Consider the following 18,416-nt stretch of genomic DNA (forward strand, 5'->3'; position numbering starts at 1 on the left):
TAGGACTAGTAGCTGAAAAGAAGTGAAAATTTGCCTTTGGTTATGAGTCTGTGCCTCTTGTGAGGTACTAAAAAGCTTTTTTTGTTGTTGTTTCCACGTATTCTGCTCAGTTAGCAAAACATTGCTCTGCCAGAGTGGGTCCTCTTCCCAAAATTAACATTTAAGGCTAGGCGTGGTGGCTTATGCCTGTAATCCCACCACTTTGGGAGGCTGAGGCAGGCAGATTTCTTGAGCCCAGAAGTTTGAGACCATCCTGAGCAACGTGATGAAACCCTGTCTCTACCAAAAACAATGCAAAAATTAGCCAGACATGGTGGTGAGTGCAGTATCCCCAGCTACTTGGGAGGCTGAGGTGGGAGGATCACCTGAGGCTGGGGCGAGGGTCAAGGCTGCAGTTGGCTGAGATCACACCACTGCACTCCAGCCTGGGTGACAGAGAGAGACACTGTCTCATTAAAAAAAAGAAATTAGCATTAAAGCTGACTCTGGTTTTATGCTTTTGGGTATTTCATTGATGGTAAAAACAAGGGTTTCTTATTTCTGAAAGAACAAACATTTCTCAAGGCTATTTTCTTACCTTTTTGTGGTTATAACAAAATGGTTGTTTTGGTTAATAACACTGTTTTGGTTAATAACTCTGGACATGGCCATTACTGCAGGAAAAGGTCCCGCAGAGCTGAGCAGTCAAGATGTGTGACTTCACCGAAGACCAGACCGCAGAGTTCAAGGAGGCCTTCCAGCTGTTTGACCGAATGGGTGACGGCAAGATCCTGTACAGCCAGTGTGGGGAAGTGATGAGGGTCCTGGGCCAGAACTCCACCAACGCCAAGGTGCTCAAGGTCCTGGGGAACCCCAAGAGTGATGAGATGAATGTGAAGGTGCTGGACTTTGAGCACTTTCTGCCCATGCTGCAGACAGTGGCCAAGAACAAGGACCAGGGCACCTATGAGGGTTATGTTGAAGGACTTCGGGTTTTTGACAAGGAAGGAAATGGCACTGTCATGGGTGCTGAAATCCGGCATGTTCTTGTCACACTGGGTGAGAAGATGACAGAGGAAGAAGTAGAGATGCTGGTGGCAGGGCACCACGAGGACAGCAATGGTTGTATCAACTACGAAGAGCTCGTCCGCATGGTGCTGAATGGCTGAGGACCTTCCCAGTCTCCCCAGAGTCCATGCCTTTCCCTGTGTGAATTTTGTATCTAGCCTGAAGTCTCCCTAGGCTATCTTGTCTCAGCACCCTTCCCATCTTGTCTCTCTTGGATGATGTTTGCTGTCAGCATTCACCAAATAAAACTTGCTCTCTGGGAAAAAAAAATAACTCTGGGCATTTTCTGCTCACTAGTCTCTTTGTTATGACCATTATCAATTGACTATATTCCCCTGGTAATTCCATCAAATGTTCCTCTTCTCCAAAATCGGATCTCATATTCAGAACTTTTGGGGACTATCAGAATGATGTTTTTTGCCTTTTTTTTTGCACCTATAGACTTTAGGGCTCATTAGATAGATGCTTGGTGGCACCAAACTTGTGTGGTCTATCATATGGCACATGTGAACAAGGAAAGGATAACAGGGATTATTAGGCATGGCTGGTTTGCTCCCTGTGCCCAGAGTTATTCAACAGTATTGTACGGGTTACCCTCTACCAGGCCTTAGGGGAAAGGGGCAGCTCAGCTCCCCTGGTGGAAGGCATTGGTAAATACTTGAATTACGAAAGCAAAGTGTTGCTCACCTTGCTGTACTTGCAACACTAAAGAGTGTTGCTCATTCTTTAGTGAGTGTGTATACCTTTATACCTTTATAGGATGTTCATCTAGCATGTTCATGAGTAAGGGCTTATTTGATTGATGGTCTGAAAGTGATTTCTAAAAGATACCACCTCGCAGTTTGCAATATCCTTGTCTATGAATAGTAATCAGGCACCACACTTTACGGAACAGACTATAAAATTTGAAAACCTTAAGATTTATCAATGTTTTCACTGCCTTTAATTTCTTACAAAATTAAAGGAGAGCAATAAAACACTAATGGAACTTAAAAACTAGCCAAGAGTTATGCCAGTTTATTCATTCAAAGTAGAGTGACCAGACGTTCTGTCCAAAAGTGTAATGAGCCTCACTGTTACAACAAATGTAAGGCTAGTACTGTTCTCAAATGAAATATGAATGAATAGGCTCATGAGATGTCTGGTTACTAATGGCCATGCACTGGCGAGACACCCATGTGATGGATAATGTGTTAAATTATTACAAAGCATTAAGGGCAATTCATTCAGAGGTTTAAGAAGCCCTTACTTGATGGATTCAAATTAAGTTTCACTCCAAAAAGAACTTTGTTTGACCGTTACTGAGAGGGGTCTTATCCTGTTAAGCTATTAATAAGGCCTCTTTTTAAGATATATGTCTCTTATAATAAGGAAATATTGCCCCCACCCATTTAAGCATCCATTTGCTATTTATCTCTGTTTTTCCTTAGACATTGGGATGAACAGCAAATTCACCTTTTTTTATTTCTTTTAAAATTAATATATATTTTTAATTTCAATACCTTTTGGGGTACAAGTGGTTTTTAGTTACATAGATGAATTGTACAGTGATGAAGTCTGAGAATTTAGTGCACCTGTCACCTGAATAGTGTGCATCATACCTAATATGTGGCTTTTTATTCCTCACCTACTTCACCCTCCCTGCTTCTGAGTCTCCAGTGTCCATTAGGCTACTCTGTATGCCTTTGCGTACTCACAGCTTAGCTCTCACTTATAAGTGAGGACGCCTGGTACTTGGTTTTCCATTCCTAAGTTACTTCACTTAGAATAATGGCCTCCAGCTCCAAGTTGCTGCAAAAAACATTATTTCATACTTTTTTATGGCTGAGCAGTATTCCATATGTATATTCCATATATATGGAATATATATATTCTATATATATACGGAATACTATATTTTTTATTGTGAGATATATATATATATATCTCACATTTAAAAAATCCTCTCATTGCTTGATGGGCACCTGGGTTGGTTCCATATCTTTGCAGTTGTGAATTGTGCTGCCATGAACATACATGTCCCCGTGTCTTTTCAATATATTGACTTCTTTTCCTTTCCTTTGGGTAGGTAACCAGTAGTGAGATTGCCAAAGTGAATGGTAGATCTCCTTTCAGTTCTTTGATAAATCTCCATAGTTTTCCCTAGTGGTTGAACTCATTTACATTCCCACCAGCAGTGAATAAGCATTCCCTTTTCACCACATCCGCATCAACATCCATCGTCTTTTGACTTTTTAATAATGGCTATTCCTGGCTGGCTTGGTGGTTCACTCTTGTAATCCCAGAACTTTGGGAGGCCGAGGCGAGTAGATCACTTGAGGTCAGAAGTTTGAGAACAGCCTGGCCAGCATGGTGACACCCAGTCTCTACAAAAAATACAGAAATTAGCTAGGTGTGGTAGTGGTCACCTGTAATCCTAGCTACTCAGGAGGCTGAGGAAGGAGAATTGCTTGAACCCGGGAGGTGGAGGTTGCGGTGACTTGAGATTGCGCCACTGCACTCCAGCCTGGGCGACAGAGCGAGAATCTGCCTCAAAACAAACAAACAAACAAAAAAGCCATTCTTGCAGGAGTAAGGTAGCATCTCATTGTGATTTTAATTTGTATTTCCCTGATTATTAACAATGTTGAGCTTTTTTTTGTATGTTTGTTAACCATTTATATATCTTCTTTTGTCTATTTGTGTCTTTTGTCAACTTTTTAAGGGATTATTCTTTTTCTTGCTGCTTTGAGTTCCTTGTAGATTCTGAATATTAGACCTTTTTTTTTTCCACATTTATTTATTTTATTGCATTTTAGGTTTTGGGGTACATGTGAAGAACACGCAAAATTGTTGCATAGGTACACACGTGGCAGTGTGATTTGCTGCCTTTGTTGGATGCATAGTTTGCAAATGTTTTCTCCTATTATGTAGGTTTACTCTGATGATTATTTCTTTTGCTGTGCTGAAGATTTTTAATTTAATTAGGCCTCATTTATCTATTTATTTTTGTTTTGTTGCATTTGCTTTTGGGGTTTTGTCATAAATTCTTTACCTAGGTCAATGTCAAGAAGAGTTTTTCCTAGTTATCTTCTAGATTTAAGTCTTTGATCCATCTTGAGCTAATTTTGTATATGGTGAAAGATAGGGATGCAGTTGCATTCTTCTACATGGGGCCATCCAATTTTCCCAGCACCACTTATTTTTTTTCTTTTGTTATTATTTTTATTATACTTTAAGTTCTAGGGTACATGTGCTGAGCGTGCAGGTTTGTTACATAGGTATACACATGCCATGGTGGCTTGCTGCATCCATTACCCTGTCATCTACATTAGGTATTTCTCCTAATGCTATCCCTCTCCTATCCCCCCACCCCTTGCTCTCCCTACCCTAGTCCTCCACTCCCTGACAGGCCCCGGTGTGTGATGTTCCCCTCCCTTTGTCCATGTGTTCTCATTGTTCAACATCCACTTATGAGTGAGAACATGAGGTGTCTGGTTTTCTGTTCTTGTGTCAGTTTGCTGAGAATGATGGTTTCCAGATTCATCCATGTCCCTGCAAAGACCATGAACTCATCCTTTTTTATGGCTGCATAGTATTCCATGGTGTATATGTGCCACATTTTCTTGATCCAGTCTATCATTGATGGGCATTTGGGTTGGTTCCAAGTCTTTGCTATTGTGCACTGTGCCTCAGTAAACATACGTGTGCATGTGTCTTTATAATAGAATGATTTGTAATCCTTTGGGTATATACCCAGTAATGGGATTGCTGGGTCAAATGGTATTTCTAGTTCTAGATCCTTGAGGAATTGCCACACTGTCTTCCACAATGGTTGAACTATTTTACACTCCCACTAACAGTGTAAAAGCGTTCCTATTTCTCCACATCCTCTTCAGCATCTGTTGTTTCCTGACTTTTTAATGATCGCCATTCTAACTGGTGTGTGAGATAGTATCTCATTGTGGTTTGGTTTGCATTTCTTCCTCTTTGAATACTCTTTATTTCTTTCTCTTGCCTGATTGCCCTGGTCAGAACTTCCAATACTGTGTTGAATAGGAGTGGTGACAGAAGGCATTCTTGTGTTGTGCTGGTTTTTAAAGGGAATGCTTCCAGCTTTTGCCCATTCAGTATAATATTGGCTGTCAGTTTGTCATAAATAGCTCTTATTATTTTGGCATATGTTCCATCAATACCTAGTTTATTGAGAGTTTTTAGCATGAAGGGGTGCTGAATTTTATTGAAAGCCTTTTCTGCATCTATTGAGATAATCATGTGGTTTTTGCCATTGGTTCTGTTTATGTGATGGATTATGTTTACTGATTTGCATATGTTGAACCAGCCTTGCATCCCAGGGATGAGGCCGTCTTGATCGTGATGGATAAGCTTTTTGATGTGCTGCTGGATTTGGTTTGCTAGTATTTTATTGAAGATTTTTTCATTAATGTTCATCAGGGATATTGGCCTGAAATTTTCTTTTTTTGTTGTGTCTCTGCCAGGTTTTGGTATCAGGATAATGCTGGCCTCATAAAATGAGTTAGGGATGAGTCCCTCTTTTTCTATTTTTTGGAGTAGTTTCAGAAGGAATGGTATCAGCTCCTCTTTGTACTTCTGGTAGAATTCAGCCATGAATCCGTCTGGTCCTAGGCTTTTTTTGGTTGGTAGGCTATTAATTACTGCCTCAGTTTCAGAACTTGTATTGGTCTATTCAGGGATTCAACTTCTTCCTGGTTTAGTCTTGGGAGGGTGTAAGTGTTGACACCCTCCCAAGACTAAACCAGGAAGAAGTTAATTTATCCATTTCTTCTAGATTGGTCATGTTGGTATATAGCAGTGTTATTGATTTGTGTACATTGATTTTTGTCACCTGAAGACTTTACTGCATTCATTTATCAAATCTAGAGATTTTTTTAAACAACTAAAAGTAAATCTACACTTGGATCCAGCAATCCCACTACTAGGTGTCTACCCAGTAGGAAGGAAAGAAGTCATATTTAAAAAGACACCTACACACATATGTTTACTGCAACACAATTCACAATTGCAAAGATAGGAAATCAACCTAAGTGCTCATCAACCAAAGGATGGAAAAAGAAAATGACATCTCTCTCTCTCTCTATATATATATATATATGTGTATATATATATATATATGTATATATATATATTTTTTTTCATATATATATACCACTCAATACTACTCAGCCATAAAAAAGAATGAAGTAATGTCTTTTGTAAAAACTTGGATGTCGGAAGCCACCATCCTAAGCGAGGTAACTCAGGAACAGAAAACCAAACACTGCATGTTCTCACTTACAAGTGGGAGCTAAGCTATGGATATGCATTTATAGTGTTTATTGTTGTTATATGATGTTCCGTTCTGTGAGTAAATCACAGTGTACTTATTTATTCCACTGTTGAAAAGCATTTTGGTTGTCTCTGGGTTTCGGCTAATTAGCACAACACTCCTGTGAACATTCCTCCTTGTGCCTCCTGGTTTATACGGCAGAAATGTCTCCAAGTCTAGTGTACATATTTATGGGTGGATTTACTGAGTGGAAGAAAAAGCTAAACCGCTTACACTAAGTGACCCTGCACCCTGCAGGTACCAAGTTTCCATTGCTCCACGTCCTCCCTTACACTTGGTGTTATTAGATTTTAATGTGTTTGTCATCTAGGGGTGTGTAGTGATTCTTCACTGTGATTTTAACGTACATTTCCCTGATTATTAAAGAAGGTGAACAATTTTTTACATCTTCAGGGATCATTTGGATTTCCTCTTTGCCATTTGGGAAATGCTGTTCATGTCACTCTCTCTCTCTCTCTCTCTCTCTCTCTCTCTCTCTCTGTGTGTGTGTGTGTGTGTGTGTTGTGTTCACAGGAATTCATTACATGTTTCTGGATATTAGTCCTTTGTCAGTTACATATGTTGTAAATATCTGCTCACAGTTGTGGCTTGGTTTTTACTTTCTTTATGGTTTCTTTAAGTAAAAGGATTTTTAAAAATTTAATGTATGGGTATGATTAGTGCTTTTTATGTCTTGTTTAAGAAATCCTTTCCTATGCCAAGATCATGAAGATATTCTCCTATATTGTGTTTTAAAATTTTTATATTTTTGTCTCTCACATTGAGGTCTTTCATACTCCTAGAATTGAGTTTTATGTACGGTGTCAGGTAGTGGGAGGAGGTCTAGTTATTCCAGTGTGATTTATTTTTTAAAATCCATTGTTTTCCTACTGATATGCATTGCGATCTTTTTATATATCAGTTTTCCATGGATTTTTTCAGTAGGGTAATCACTGTCCCCCATTCACATTTGAGAGCAATTGAATGATTAACTTTGTGTACTTGTTCTCTCTTCTTCTCCATTTATTGTTTCTACATGGTTATTTTACAGATGTAGAATCATGAAAACATTGCGGCATAATCAGTATTATCTCTTAACTTCCTTGAGTTAGCTCTAGTCACACTGCCTATTCATGACTTATAGGTCTCCTTGGATGCTGTGTCCTTATCAGTGGGCCTCGTCTCAAGTCATGCAAATCAGAGCTGCGTGTTTGGTAACTGTTGTGAATAGCTGACTCTCAGGCTTTGATACCTGGGGAGAAGAAGGAGAAAATTCAAGTCACTAAGCAAATAATTTGGACAGTGAACAAAAGGAGTAGTGCCTGCAGAAGTTGTGCACTAACCCGGAAGATAGAGGGTCTCCATCCTTTCTTTAACTATTTTGTGTGTGCCCCTGTTCTCAGTTTTCTTATTTGTTGGGCTACATGACCTACACTATCTCTTTCACTTTTAAAATTCAAACGAGACTCTGTCGCTATCTTTCGTGTGACTATATGTGTCTAAATATTTTTTGGTTTCCATTTCCATAGCTCCAATTTCTCTAACAGAGACTATTTCGAGTGAGTACTGAGTAAATATTTGATTTCTTTTTTCTTTGCGTGGAACAAGTGCTGATGTATCTAAGGAGGAAATGGAAAAGGGGACTCTTAGTTGATGAGAAGTTGATGAGAAGAGAAAGGGTGAAGACCCATCCAGTCTGCCCCTGCGGTCACTATGAAGCTTAAAACAATAATCTCCTTCTTTGAGCCTGTTTCCTTCACCAGCAAATGAGGACAACGATAGCTACCTCACTTTATAAACTTGCTGGGAAGATCAAATCAGATATCATATATGCAAATAATAAAGTATTTTTAAAATGGAAACAACTATATAGACATTCACTAGGCATCCACTCTAGTCTTGCCAAAACAGATGAGATATGATCCCAGTCTTCAAGGATCTCACAGTCCAGAACTTCTTTAGAGATCACATGGTACCATGGCAAGAACACTGGAGTAGATGCAAGAAGCCTTGTTTCCTGATAGTGTACTTGTGTGTGACCTTGGCCAAGTCTTCCAACTTCCCTGAACCTGAGCTTTTTAATTTGTACAATGAGGAATAGGAAAGATGAACCGGACAACTGATAACATCTGTTTTAAAATTCTGATTCTGTGGCCCTGGACAAACACAACTATTCCTTGTCATTTTTGCCTCCCTAGTAGACAGGTTGTAAGAGTCAAGTAAGATGTGTGTGAAAGGACTTTGAAACCTTAAGAAGCTATGCAAATGAGTCGTAGTTATTACTGTCACCCCCGCACTCTTCCTGCAGGTTTGAATGGATTGCAAAACAGGCTACCTAATTTGTGCAGCCTACTGCAAGATAAAAACAAGATCTGTTGCCTATTGCAAGATGAAGAGAGTCCTCTGTTTAAAAAGTATTTAGAATTTCGAAACAACAGTAGAGCATTAACTCAAATGTGGGACCTTGAGTGGTGATGCAGTTCACAAGTCCGTGAATCAAGCCTTGGTAATTGTAAACTTTAGTAAAAAGTGATGATATTCATTTAATAAGATACGTTTTTGAAACAGCCTCTCACTCTGTCACCCAGGCTGGAGTGCAGCGGTGCGATCTTGGCTCACTTCAACCTCTGCCTCTGAGCTTCAAGCGATTCTCATGCCTCAGCCTCCCTAGTAGCTGGGACTACAGGCATGTGCCACCACATCCAGCTAATTTTTGTATTTTTAGTAGAAATGGGTTTCACCATGTTGGCTAGGCTGGTCTTCAACTCCTGACCACAAGTGATCCACCCACCTTGGCCTCCCAAAGTACTGGGATTACAGGCATGAGCCACCATGCCCGGCCAGAATAAGATATTATATACCAAAATGTAAGTAATCTTCGTTTTAGTGATTTTGATCTACTTTACTGATAGGGCTTCTTGACATTGTTGATATCAGAGTGCTGCCTTGAATGGTTTTAAGCAGTCCCTTGGACTCTCCCATGAGTGTCTCCTAACTTTTTACTCTGCTGCTCTTTGCCCTTACCCAGAGCATGCTCCATAGCCATCCATCAGTGCCAGCCCATCTTTGAAAGTTGTACTCAATTCCCTTGGCCTTTGCTTCTGCTTTAAAGCTGGCAGGATTCTTTTACTTATATCAGCTTTCTATTTGAACCTCAAATGCTCAAGAATAATTTCCTTTAAGCATCTCCTGTCACCTTTGTTGGATACTAATGTAGTTCTCTGTTAGTATGGGGGATTACCCATATAAAGCCTCAGTGCTTTAAAGTGAGGAATAACTGTGTAGTAAATAGATCCAGCCAAGATGAAATGACTGTTAAACAAGACAGTCACTTATCACTGAATATTGTCTAGCTAGGCTGGGTAACTACCCATCAGCCGGGTTAGAGATGTGTTTAAACAGGGGAAGGGAGTTTAAGGTGGTCTTAAGAGCTTTCCAATCCTAAAAATATCGTGATTCTGTGTTAGCAAATTTACTAGCAGATTGACTGCTCTTCTACATTTATGAGTCTCTAAAAACGGGCATGAGGGATCTTTTTGGAATGGTGGAATGTTCTAATATTACATTGTGGTGATGGTTGTCCAACTCCGTAAATTTACTAAATATCATTGAACTGAACACTTCACACCCATAATTTCATGGTATCTAAATTATGCCTCAATAAATCTGTTTTTAGAAAGTCTCTTAAGACTATAACTGCCATATTTTGAAAAGAATGTATTTATTTTAAAGCATACATTATATATGTTTAAAGTGTATGCTAATAATTTAGACACTTTTAAGAGGCTAGATATTCAAATAAGAAGTTAAATTTAATACCTGGAAAATTCTCTAGAATATGTGAATATGATGTGAACATAAACATGGATGTAAATCACTACCAAAGCTGTTGCCCTATTTTAAAAAATTATTTATTTAGTTTTCAATTTACATACAGTAAAATTTATTCTTTGTGGTATATAGATTCATGGATTTTTGCAAATGCATATAGTCATGTAACCACCCTCACAATCAAGATACAGAACAGTTTCATCACCCTCAAAAACTCCCTTGTGCTATTAATTTGTAGTCAGCCTCCCTCCCCACCTGCAACTCTGGCAATCTCTGATAAATCCTCTGTCATTATAGTTTTGCCTTTTCGATGATATTATATAACATATACATTTTGAAGAAATGTGCAACTTAAAATTTATTCATTTTAATAGTTGAATTATGAAAATAATGGTTATTTTGGGGTTGGAGGAATTTCCCTGCTGGTAACTAGTCAGATGAAGAAGAGTGAAGTAGTCAGAGGCAGGATAAGACTAGCTTGAATTCAGTCACACTTGTAGAATCGCAGGTGGTTAGACCTGGAAGAGTTTTTGGAGTCACTTAGCTAACATCCCGATACGAAGAAACTGAGGTCCAGAGGAAAGAGAGGGTCTCAGACATGCACAACTAGTTGTAGAGCTGGCCTAGCCCTCACTGTCCTGATAGTCAACTTCAGTATGCTTTCAACTATATGCCCTGATTTGTCCTATCAGTTTTGCCTGACTCTGAGTTCTGGCACAAATTCTTCCCCTTTGTAATTCCTCTGCCACATCCCTGATTGCAATGATAAAAACAATACTTGATATATATCACTAGCACTGGAAAAAAGGACAATTTTGGAACTATCATCTCAGTAAGTTATTATTACTGACTCTTTGCATCACGAAACCATAACTCATTCATGCTAGTTATTGGATGGGTGTGCATTCTGCTTATAGGCAAAATGTCCAAGAGAAAATACACAATCCAGAATTAAGTCACCTTAAAAGGCAAGAACTGGAAAGACCATTAGAGATAACTTGAGGTGGTTTTTAGGCATCCTTAGACATCTCAAAGTCCCCATTGGGAGCACCCAAGGAGACGCTTAAGGAAAAGGCTCAGTGGTAGCTGTACCACCTCCTCTGACAAAATCATTTGTGATCACTTTCATTCTTCCTAAAGGGCTTCCTCTAACATTTCTTATAGTGCTGATATACTGTGGTGAATTCTTTCACTTTCTGTATATCTGCAAAAGTCTTTATTTTCCCTTTGTTTTTTAAGGCTGTTTTCACTGAGCATAAGATTTTATGTTGACAGGTGTGTGTGTGTGTGTGTGTGTGCATGCGCGCGTGTGTGTTTTCCTTCCTTGCTTTGAAGATGTTGCTCCAGCGTTTTCTCACTTGCATTGAGAAGTCTGTTTTTGTTTTTGTTTTTGTTTTTTTCCCCAAGAGACAGAGTTTTGCTTTTGTTGCCCAGGCTGGAGTGCAATGGCATGATCTCGGCTCACTGCAACCTCTATCTCCTTGGTTCAAATGATTCTCCTGCAGGCCTCCCGAGTAGCTGGGATTACTAGTGTCTGCCACCACGACTGGCTAATTTTTGTATTTTTAGTAGAGATGGGGTTTTGTCATGTTGCCCAAACTGGGCTTGAACTCCTGACCTCAGATGATCCACCCACTTCAGCCTCCCAAAGTGCTGGGATTACAGGTATGAGGCACTGCGCCCGGCCAAGAAGTCTGCTTTCATTTTTACCTTTCTTCCTATGTACATATTGTATCTTTTTTCTCTGTCTGCTTTTAAGTTTTTGTTTTTATTACTGGTTTTAAGAAATTTGATTATGATGTATCTTGGCATATTTTTCTGAAATTTCTTATAGTTGGGATTTAGTGAGCTTCTTGAATATAAGAATTTATAGTTTCATCAAATTTGGAATATTTGGTTATTATTTCAATTTTTTGCCTCCCCTCCTACTTAAAAAAATTAAAAGAAGTTTTAAGTGGAAGTAGCCTTGAAAGTACATGTCAGAACTTTTGTTGTAGAAAGCTCGATTGATTGATGGCTCCAGCAGCTGCTCTCTGACTCTACCATTGTATATTTCCACTGAAGCCAGACTTTTAATGGGCTGCTCCTAACCAATGATTGAATGTGGTACAGATGCAAATGCAGGCCTTTTCCTGCAGGATGTAGACTCTTTTGATGAGTGCTTTTGGCTTGAGGACTCCCCATCAGCCTGGCTGACACTTTCTTTTCTCTTCTTTTTTTCCTGAGATGGCATCTTGTTCTGTCACCCAGGATGGAGTGCAATGGCATGATATCAGCTCACTGCAACCTCCACCTTATGCGTTCAAGTAATTCTCCTGTCTCAGCCTTCTGAGTAGCTGGGATTACAGGCAAGCACCACCGCGCCCAGCTACTTTTTGTATTTTTAGTAGAGATGGGATTTTACCAAGTTGGCCAGTCCGATCTCGAGCTCCTGACCTCTTGATCCCCCCGCCTCGGCCTCCCAAAGTATTGGGATTACAGGCGTGAGCCACTGCATCTGGTATTCTTTTTCTTTTATTTGTTTAAGTCAGGGTCTCTGTCACCCATGCCAGAGTGCAGTGGCACGATCAGGGCTCACTACAGCCTTGACCTTCCAGGCTCAAGCAATCCTCTCACCTCAGCACTGCCGCCCCTGCCCCCCTCACCCTGCCCAGGCACCCCTTGAATAGCTGGCACCATAGGCAAGTGCCACCATGCCCTGCTAATATTTTTTTGAATTTTAGTAGAAACGAGGTCTCACTATGTAACCCAGGCTGGTCTGGAACTCCTGAGCTCAAGTGATCCTCCTGTCTCGGCCTCCCAAAGTGCTGTGATTACTTACAGGCGTGTACCACTGCGCCTGGCCTGAAACTATCTTAGAACGATGCAGAAGTCTGAGACTATTCTTACTTAATCCTTCTTCCTTTCCTCCCTTTTTCCCAGGGATCACATCTAATCACAGTCTAAGGAGTCTCCCTACCTTCTGCATCTCCATCTTCTTTTTCCTTCATAGCCATCTCTCCCAATATGTCCTTGGCATTTGCTTCCTGGAGGATCTGGGCTACCCCATTTATTATTACCATCATTTTATTTTTATTTCCCATCAATATAAGATTTCACTTAAATAAAAGCTTCCATATCTAAAAGTCTTTGAGAACTGGCAATCTATTTTTTACCATGTTATAGTTGAGGGACTGAAACTTGGAGGTCTGTTTTGAATACTGAGTTTATAAACTGAAATCAACCTAAATTATGGCAATATCAAGTCATAAAGCCTTGTTCTTTTTTCTGGGGTCTTGAGACCCTGGAGCAAAATTCAGGACCAATATTCTAATCACGACATTACTACTAACTTTTTAGTACACGACAAACTACTTAACTTCTCTAAGCTTATTAAAGGGCTTGGGTTAACTCATCTGTATAGACTTTTTAACTCTAAAATGTAACTTTATAGGTGAGAAAACTTAAGTAATTTACCTGACCCACTATCCAAGAACTTGTTAGAAAAAGACTGTATGGACTGGATTTTTTCTCTAATAACCAACAAAATGCTCCAAGCTTTTTCTTGTATTGAACAGTCTCTGGGAAAATACCCTGAAAAACCACTCGTGGCAAAATGTGGCCATGGATTTCAGGAACCAACAGAGCTTTTAAAAAGTGGCTGAATTATTCTGCATAAGTAAAGGAAGGAAGGAATTTGGTTTTGATCCTAGGAGGGAACAGGAAAGGGAAGAAGGAAGGGGAAGAGAAAGGTCAAGGAGCAAAGCCTTAAGAGGGTATACAACCAGAGAGCTATATGGAGTGAAAATCCCTGGGAATAGAATGGAAAAGGGTTTTTTTTTTGTTTTTTTTTTAGACCAAGTCTTGCTCTATTGCCCAGGCTGGAGTGCAATCGCACCACCTCAGCTCACTGCAACGTCCGCTTCCCGGGTTCAAGTGATTCTCCTGCCTCAGCTTCCTGAGTAGCTGGGATTACAGGTGCCTGCCACCACACCTGGCTAATTTTTGTAATTTTTTTTTTAGTAGAGATGGAGTTTCACCATGCCAGGCTGGTTTTGAACTCGCAACCTCAGGCGATCCACCTGCCTCGGCCTCCCAAAGTGCTGGGATTATAGGCGTGAGCCACTGCACCCGGCGGAAAAGGGGCTTTTAAAGGTTAGAGATACCCAACATTTAATTGGAAACTTTCTGCTGTATTATTGACATTTCTGGTATTTGAAAGTAACACAAACCCAGTTCCAAGAAGCTTATACAAAAAAGGGGTCTTAGTGGCTCACAACGTTTGGAAAGATTCCAGGATCGTCTGCTGCATCCAAGGAAGAATTAGAGAAACCAGAGCTGCAGAAACTGTACAGAAACTTGAATTAACGCTGCCAAATCGCTCTTTCTTTCCCTTCCTCCCTCCCTCCTTGCTTTTCCTATCTTTCTCATCTCTGCTTGACTCTGTCTCTCTATGTTGACCTCACGTTTTCCTATGACAGAAAGGACCGTGCCACGTGGCAGGAGACATGGTTGCAGCTAGACTCAGATCAGCAACCATAGAGAGCTTTTTTCTCTAATATCCATATCGCAATTTCAAGGATGTGTTGTAAATGTCCCTGCTTGGATTACATGTCCATCCCTTGTCAATGCCAGGGAGACAGAGCACCATGATTATCCCACACAGGTCATGTGCCTCTGTTTTACCTGGAGGTAAGGGTCTTTTATGAGAAAAGAGGTGGAAATTCTTGATGGGAAGACAAAATAATAGTTGCCACCTTGTGCTGCTTCAGTGTAAACCAATGCCTCTTTCAGAAACATTCAGTGTAACCAGAATGTTCTATCCATGCAGCAGCCTTGTGTAAATGCGGCTGTTTAGGTGAAAATTATGGCAAGGAACCTGGGCCTTGCCTAGATTTAAGGTGGTAAGAAAATAAGGAAACAAATGACCTGTAATCTGAACTAATTGAACACAATCAGGAAATTGGAGCCAGGGGCGACCATGGAAGCCATGGAATAGAGGAAAGGAGGTGGAATAGAGGAAAGGAGGTGGAATAGAGGCTTCAGTGCACTTTATGTGCCTCTGCGACCGGGCATGGAACAGATGTACAATTGCTGGCTAGTTTTCCCATGGGGTGTTTTAGGTTCTTCAACGATTCCTCTGCTGGGAACTTTTTTTTTTTTTTTTTTTTGGGACGGGGTTTTGCTTCTTTTTTCCCGGGCTGGGGTGCAATGGGGCGATCTCGGCTCACTGCAACCTCCGCCTCCTGGGTTCAGGCAATTCTCCTGCCTCAGCCTCCTGAGTAGCTGGGATTACAGGCACGTGCCACCATGCCCAGCTAATTTTTTGTATTTTTAGTAGAGACGGGGTTTCACCATGTTGACCAGGATGGTCTCGATCTCTTGACCTCGTGATCCACCCGCCTCGGCCTCCCAAAGTGCTGGGATTACAGGCTTGAGCCACCGCCCCCGGTCTTGCTGGGAACTTTTAACTGTAATTCCTGTGAGGTAAGTGGTGCTTCTTATGTGACTGGCTGGTTTTCACTTCAACTTCTGGGGCTGAGCTTCCCAGAGTTGGTTATGGTTATCACTCTACAATGAGCTTTCAAACACGCTCCTGGTCAACTCCAACTTGGAAAGTCTATGTATGGTCTTGGGAAACACTTGTGCATTCCTGTCCTACCATCTGTAGATGGTCAGTCCTCATTCTTTCTCTGCTCTGTGGCCCCAGACACATTTATCCACAGCCGCTCTTCACGTTCCTTACATATGCCAAACTCCAGAGGACACGTGTGACTCTGAGTGATCTTCCACTTAAGGTCCTATTGAAGCTCATTCAATTGGCTTGAGATGCAGGGCAAGTCCCGCTTTCCCATGGACAAAGAGGAGTAGCACAGCATTCCAATGACTCTTTATCGAGAAATCCTCTTCCCTCCTTCTTTTCAGCCTCAATTCCTGATATTGGTGACGTGCCGAGAGCCACAAAGCCAGCTTTTGGTTGTCTCCTTTGTCAATCCCTGTAAAAGTGGGCAAGCTTTGTAACGTGGGAAGAGCTTAGCATCTACTGCTTTGTTTTGGTTTGAAAGCAACCACACCAAGGCTAACTGTGATTTTTGGAGCTTGGGCTCAAATGAAACAAGAATCTCATTTTAAACTCCTTTTACACATACACTATCTCACTTAATCTTTTAGGTATCTTGGGCCCCTCTTACACATGGGAAAACTGAGGCTTAGAGAAGTCAAGTGATTTGTTCAACGTCTGATAGTAAGTGGCAGAAAAATCTAAACCCAGATTTTTTTGACTCCAAAGTTCGTGCTCGTTCCACTTTGAAACTGTTAATTGATTACCAGAGAGTCCTGAGTCTTATGATTAATGCTCCGAGTTGGCCTGGGGAGTCCTGTTCAAGCACTGGTACCTCTGACTCATGACTGTGTCCTTAGTCCATTCACCTCTGCACCTCAATTTTCCTTTCTGTAAGCTGTGTCACATAAGAATAATAATAATAATACTTTTTTTCCTTAACTGCTTCCCAACAGAACTGTGTTGATAATGGGGTTTGCAGGTGGGTGGGTAGGAAAAATTTGTTAGAACTAAAAACGTTTAAACACCCACTACTATATGCCAGGCAGCCTCTGTGATAGGCTTTTTTACAGACACTATTTAATTTAACCAAAGTTGACTAAATTTAGCAACTGGTCCAGCACAGTTGCTGACCAATCACAGTGATGCTGGCTACTGACCATCAAACTGTGCCAGGCAGATTGCTGGAGGAGGGGGGAGGAAGGCACACAGGGCCAGCCAGCCAGCAAGAAGCGGCCAGGGTGACTCTCAGAGCTGCCCCATGGCAAAGTTCCTGCTCTTCCGAGTTATTTGAACACTTCAGAAGAAAGCAGCCACATCAAGGCTAGCTACTATTATTCTCAGAGGTAGTTAGTCTGAAGTTATTTGGACAAGAGTAAACAAGGCTAAGAAGCTTCATTTTTAGGGTTCCGTTTTCAAGGGAACACCATTTTGCTCCTTTCTCTTATCTGTCTTTCTCATGCCGCTGGTGGACCAACGTCAAAATCTTGTGCTCAAAACCTGACTTCCTGTCAGCTGTGGTAGCACTTCCCGATCAGGAAACATTTAAAGCACTGAAAGCAACACAAAAGAGAGAAAGAAAGGATAGAAAGGGAGGGGGGAAGATCATGAGGAAGGAAGGGAAAAAGAAGGAAAGAAGGAGAAGTAAAATCAAAGAAGGAAGAAACAGTTCTGATCAGTTGGTAGGTTTAGAAGTAATTTCTGGCTTCCTAACAGTTTTCATCCTCAAAGCGCTTTCAGGCCACCAACGTGGTCACCCAGTACCAGGCTGTGCTCATCATGGCCCAGGAGGGGAGGTAGGAGTGAAAAGTTGGAGTTGACAGTTACTTGCGGAAAAACCAAGGACAAACAGGAAGAATTAAAACAGGAAATGACTCATGAACAGTGGAAGGGGTGCTCTTCTCACTTTTATTATTTCCCTCACGGAGAGACAGAGTTTCCACTAGGTTTGTTTTTGGAGTTTTTCTTCAACAACAACTCTAACTCTCACCTTTCTAACCCCCTTCTTGGAGGGAGACTCAGTTTTTCCAAAGTTGCAACACACTTCTCTGCCCTCTTCTTTCACCCCGACTTCTCATGAGGCATCTTAACACTGAGTGTTGTGTTCAATATTTGCTTTTGAAGAAAACAGAGAAAAACTCACAGATTTGTAAATGGATTATTTGAAAAAAACCATGGCAGCAGTTTCCAATTTTAGGGTTGTTGAGAATTCATCTGAGAAGTAGAAGCTTCTTGGGTTTAGACAAACTCAACAGGCCACTTTGGTTCCGCTTTAGGCCCCATAGCATGTGCTGAAAAGGGAGATACTGTGACTAGAAGGAGTTTAAATTGGTCTGGTCTGTATAATAGAGTTACAGGTGTGTTTCAGTTTTTTCCTGGGGGAGTGGGGGAGTATTGTGCTGGTAAACATTGAACAATCACCTCTCCAATAACAACAAGAACAACAACCAACCAAAACAAAACGCCCTAAAACTCTGATTTGTAGCAATTGTCCATTTCTACGGTAGCATTTCCATCAAGTCACTGAGTTAGGAAAAGATGTACGCCATTATACAGTGCTTCCTCTATGTAGGTACAGTAGATGTAAATCCTCCTTAGCATGGAATAGCAAAATATAGGCAAATAATTAAGAAGTGATGCATCTGAGTACTTACTACCTTTTAAAAAATATAT

General features: G+C 40.8%; 1 protein-coding gene across 1 annotated transcript; it reads left to right on the top strand.

Moving 5' to 3' along the window:
* Positions 1-642: 642 nt before the first annotated feature.
* LOC116538411 (myosin light polypeptide 6-like) lies at positions 643-1,317 on the top strand. Its single transcript, XM_032260793.1, has one exon. The coding sequence runs from the start codon at positions 690-692 to the stop codon at positions 1,146-1,148; it is 459 nt and encodes a 152-aa protein (XP_032116684.1). The 5' UTR covers positions 643-689; the 3' UTR covers positions 1,149-1,317.
* Positions 1,318-18,416: the final 17,099 nt, after the last annotated feature.

The sequence above is a fragment of the Sapajus apella genome, unplaced genomic scaffold, assembly GCF_009761245.1.
Source record: "Sapajus apella isolate SASKATOON/1434 unplaced genomic scaffold, GSC_monkey_1.0 scaffold119, whole genome shotgun sequence".
Classification (NCBI taxonomy): domain Eukaryota; kingdom Metazoa; phylum Chordata; class Mammalia; order Primates; family Cebidae; genus Sapajus; species Sapajus apella.

Bases quoted from the DNA above. Each gene is read 5' to 3' on its own strand.
- LOC116538411 (XM_032260793.1), top strand. From the start codon at position 690: ATGTGTGACTTCACCGAAGACCAGACCGCAGAGTTCAAGGAGGCCTTC.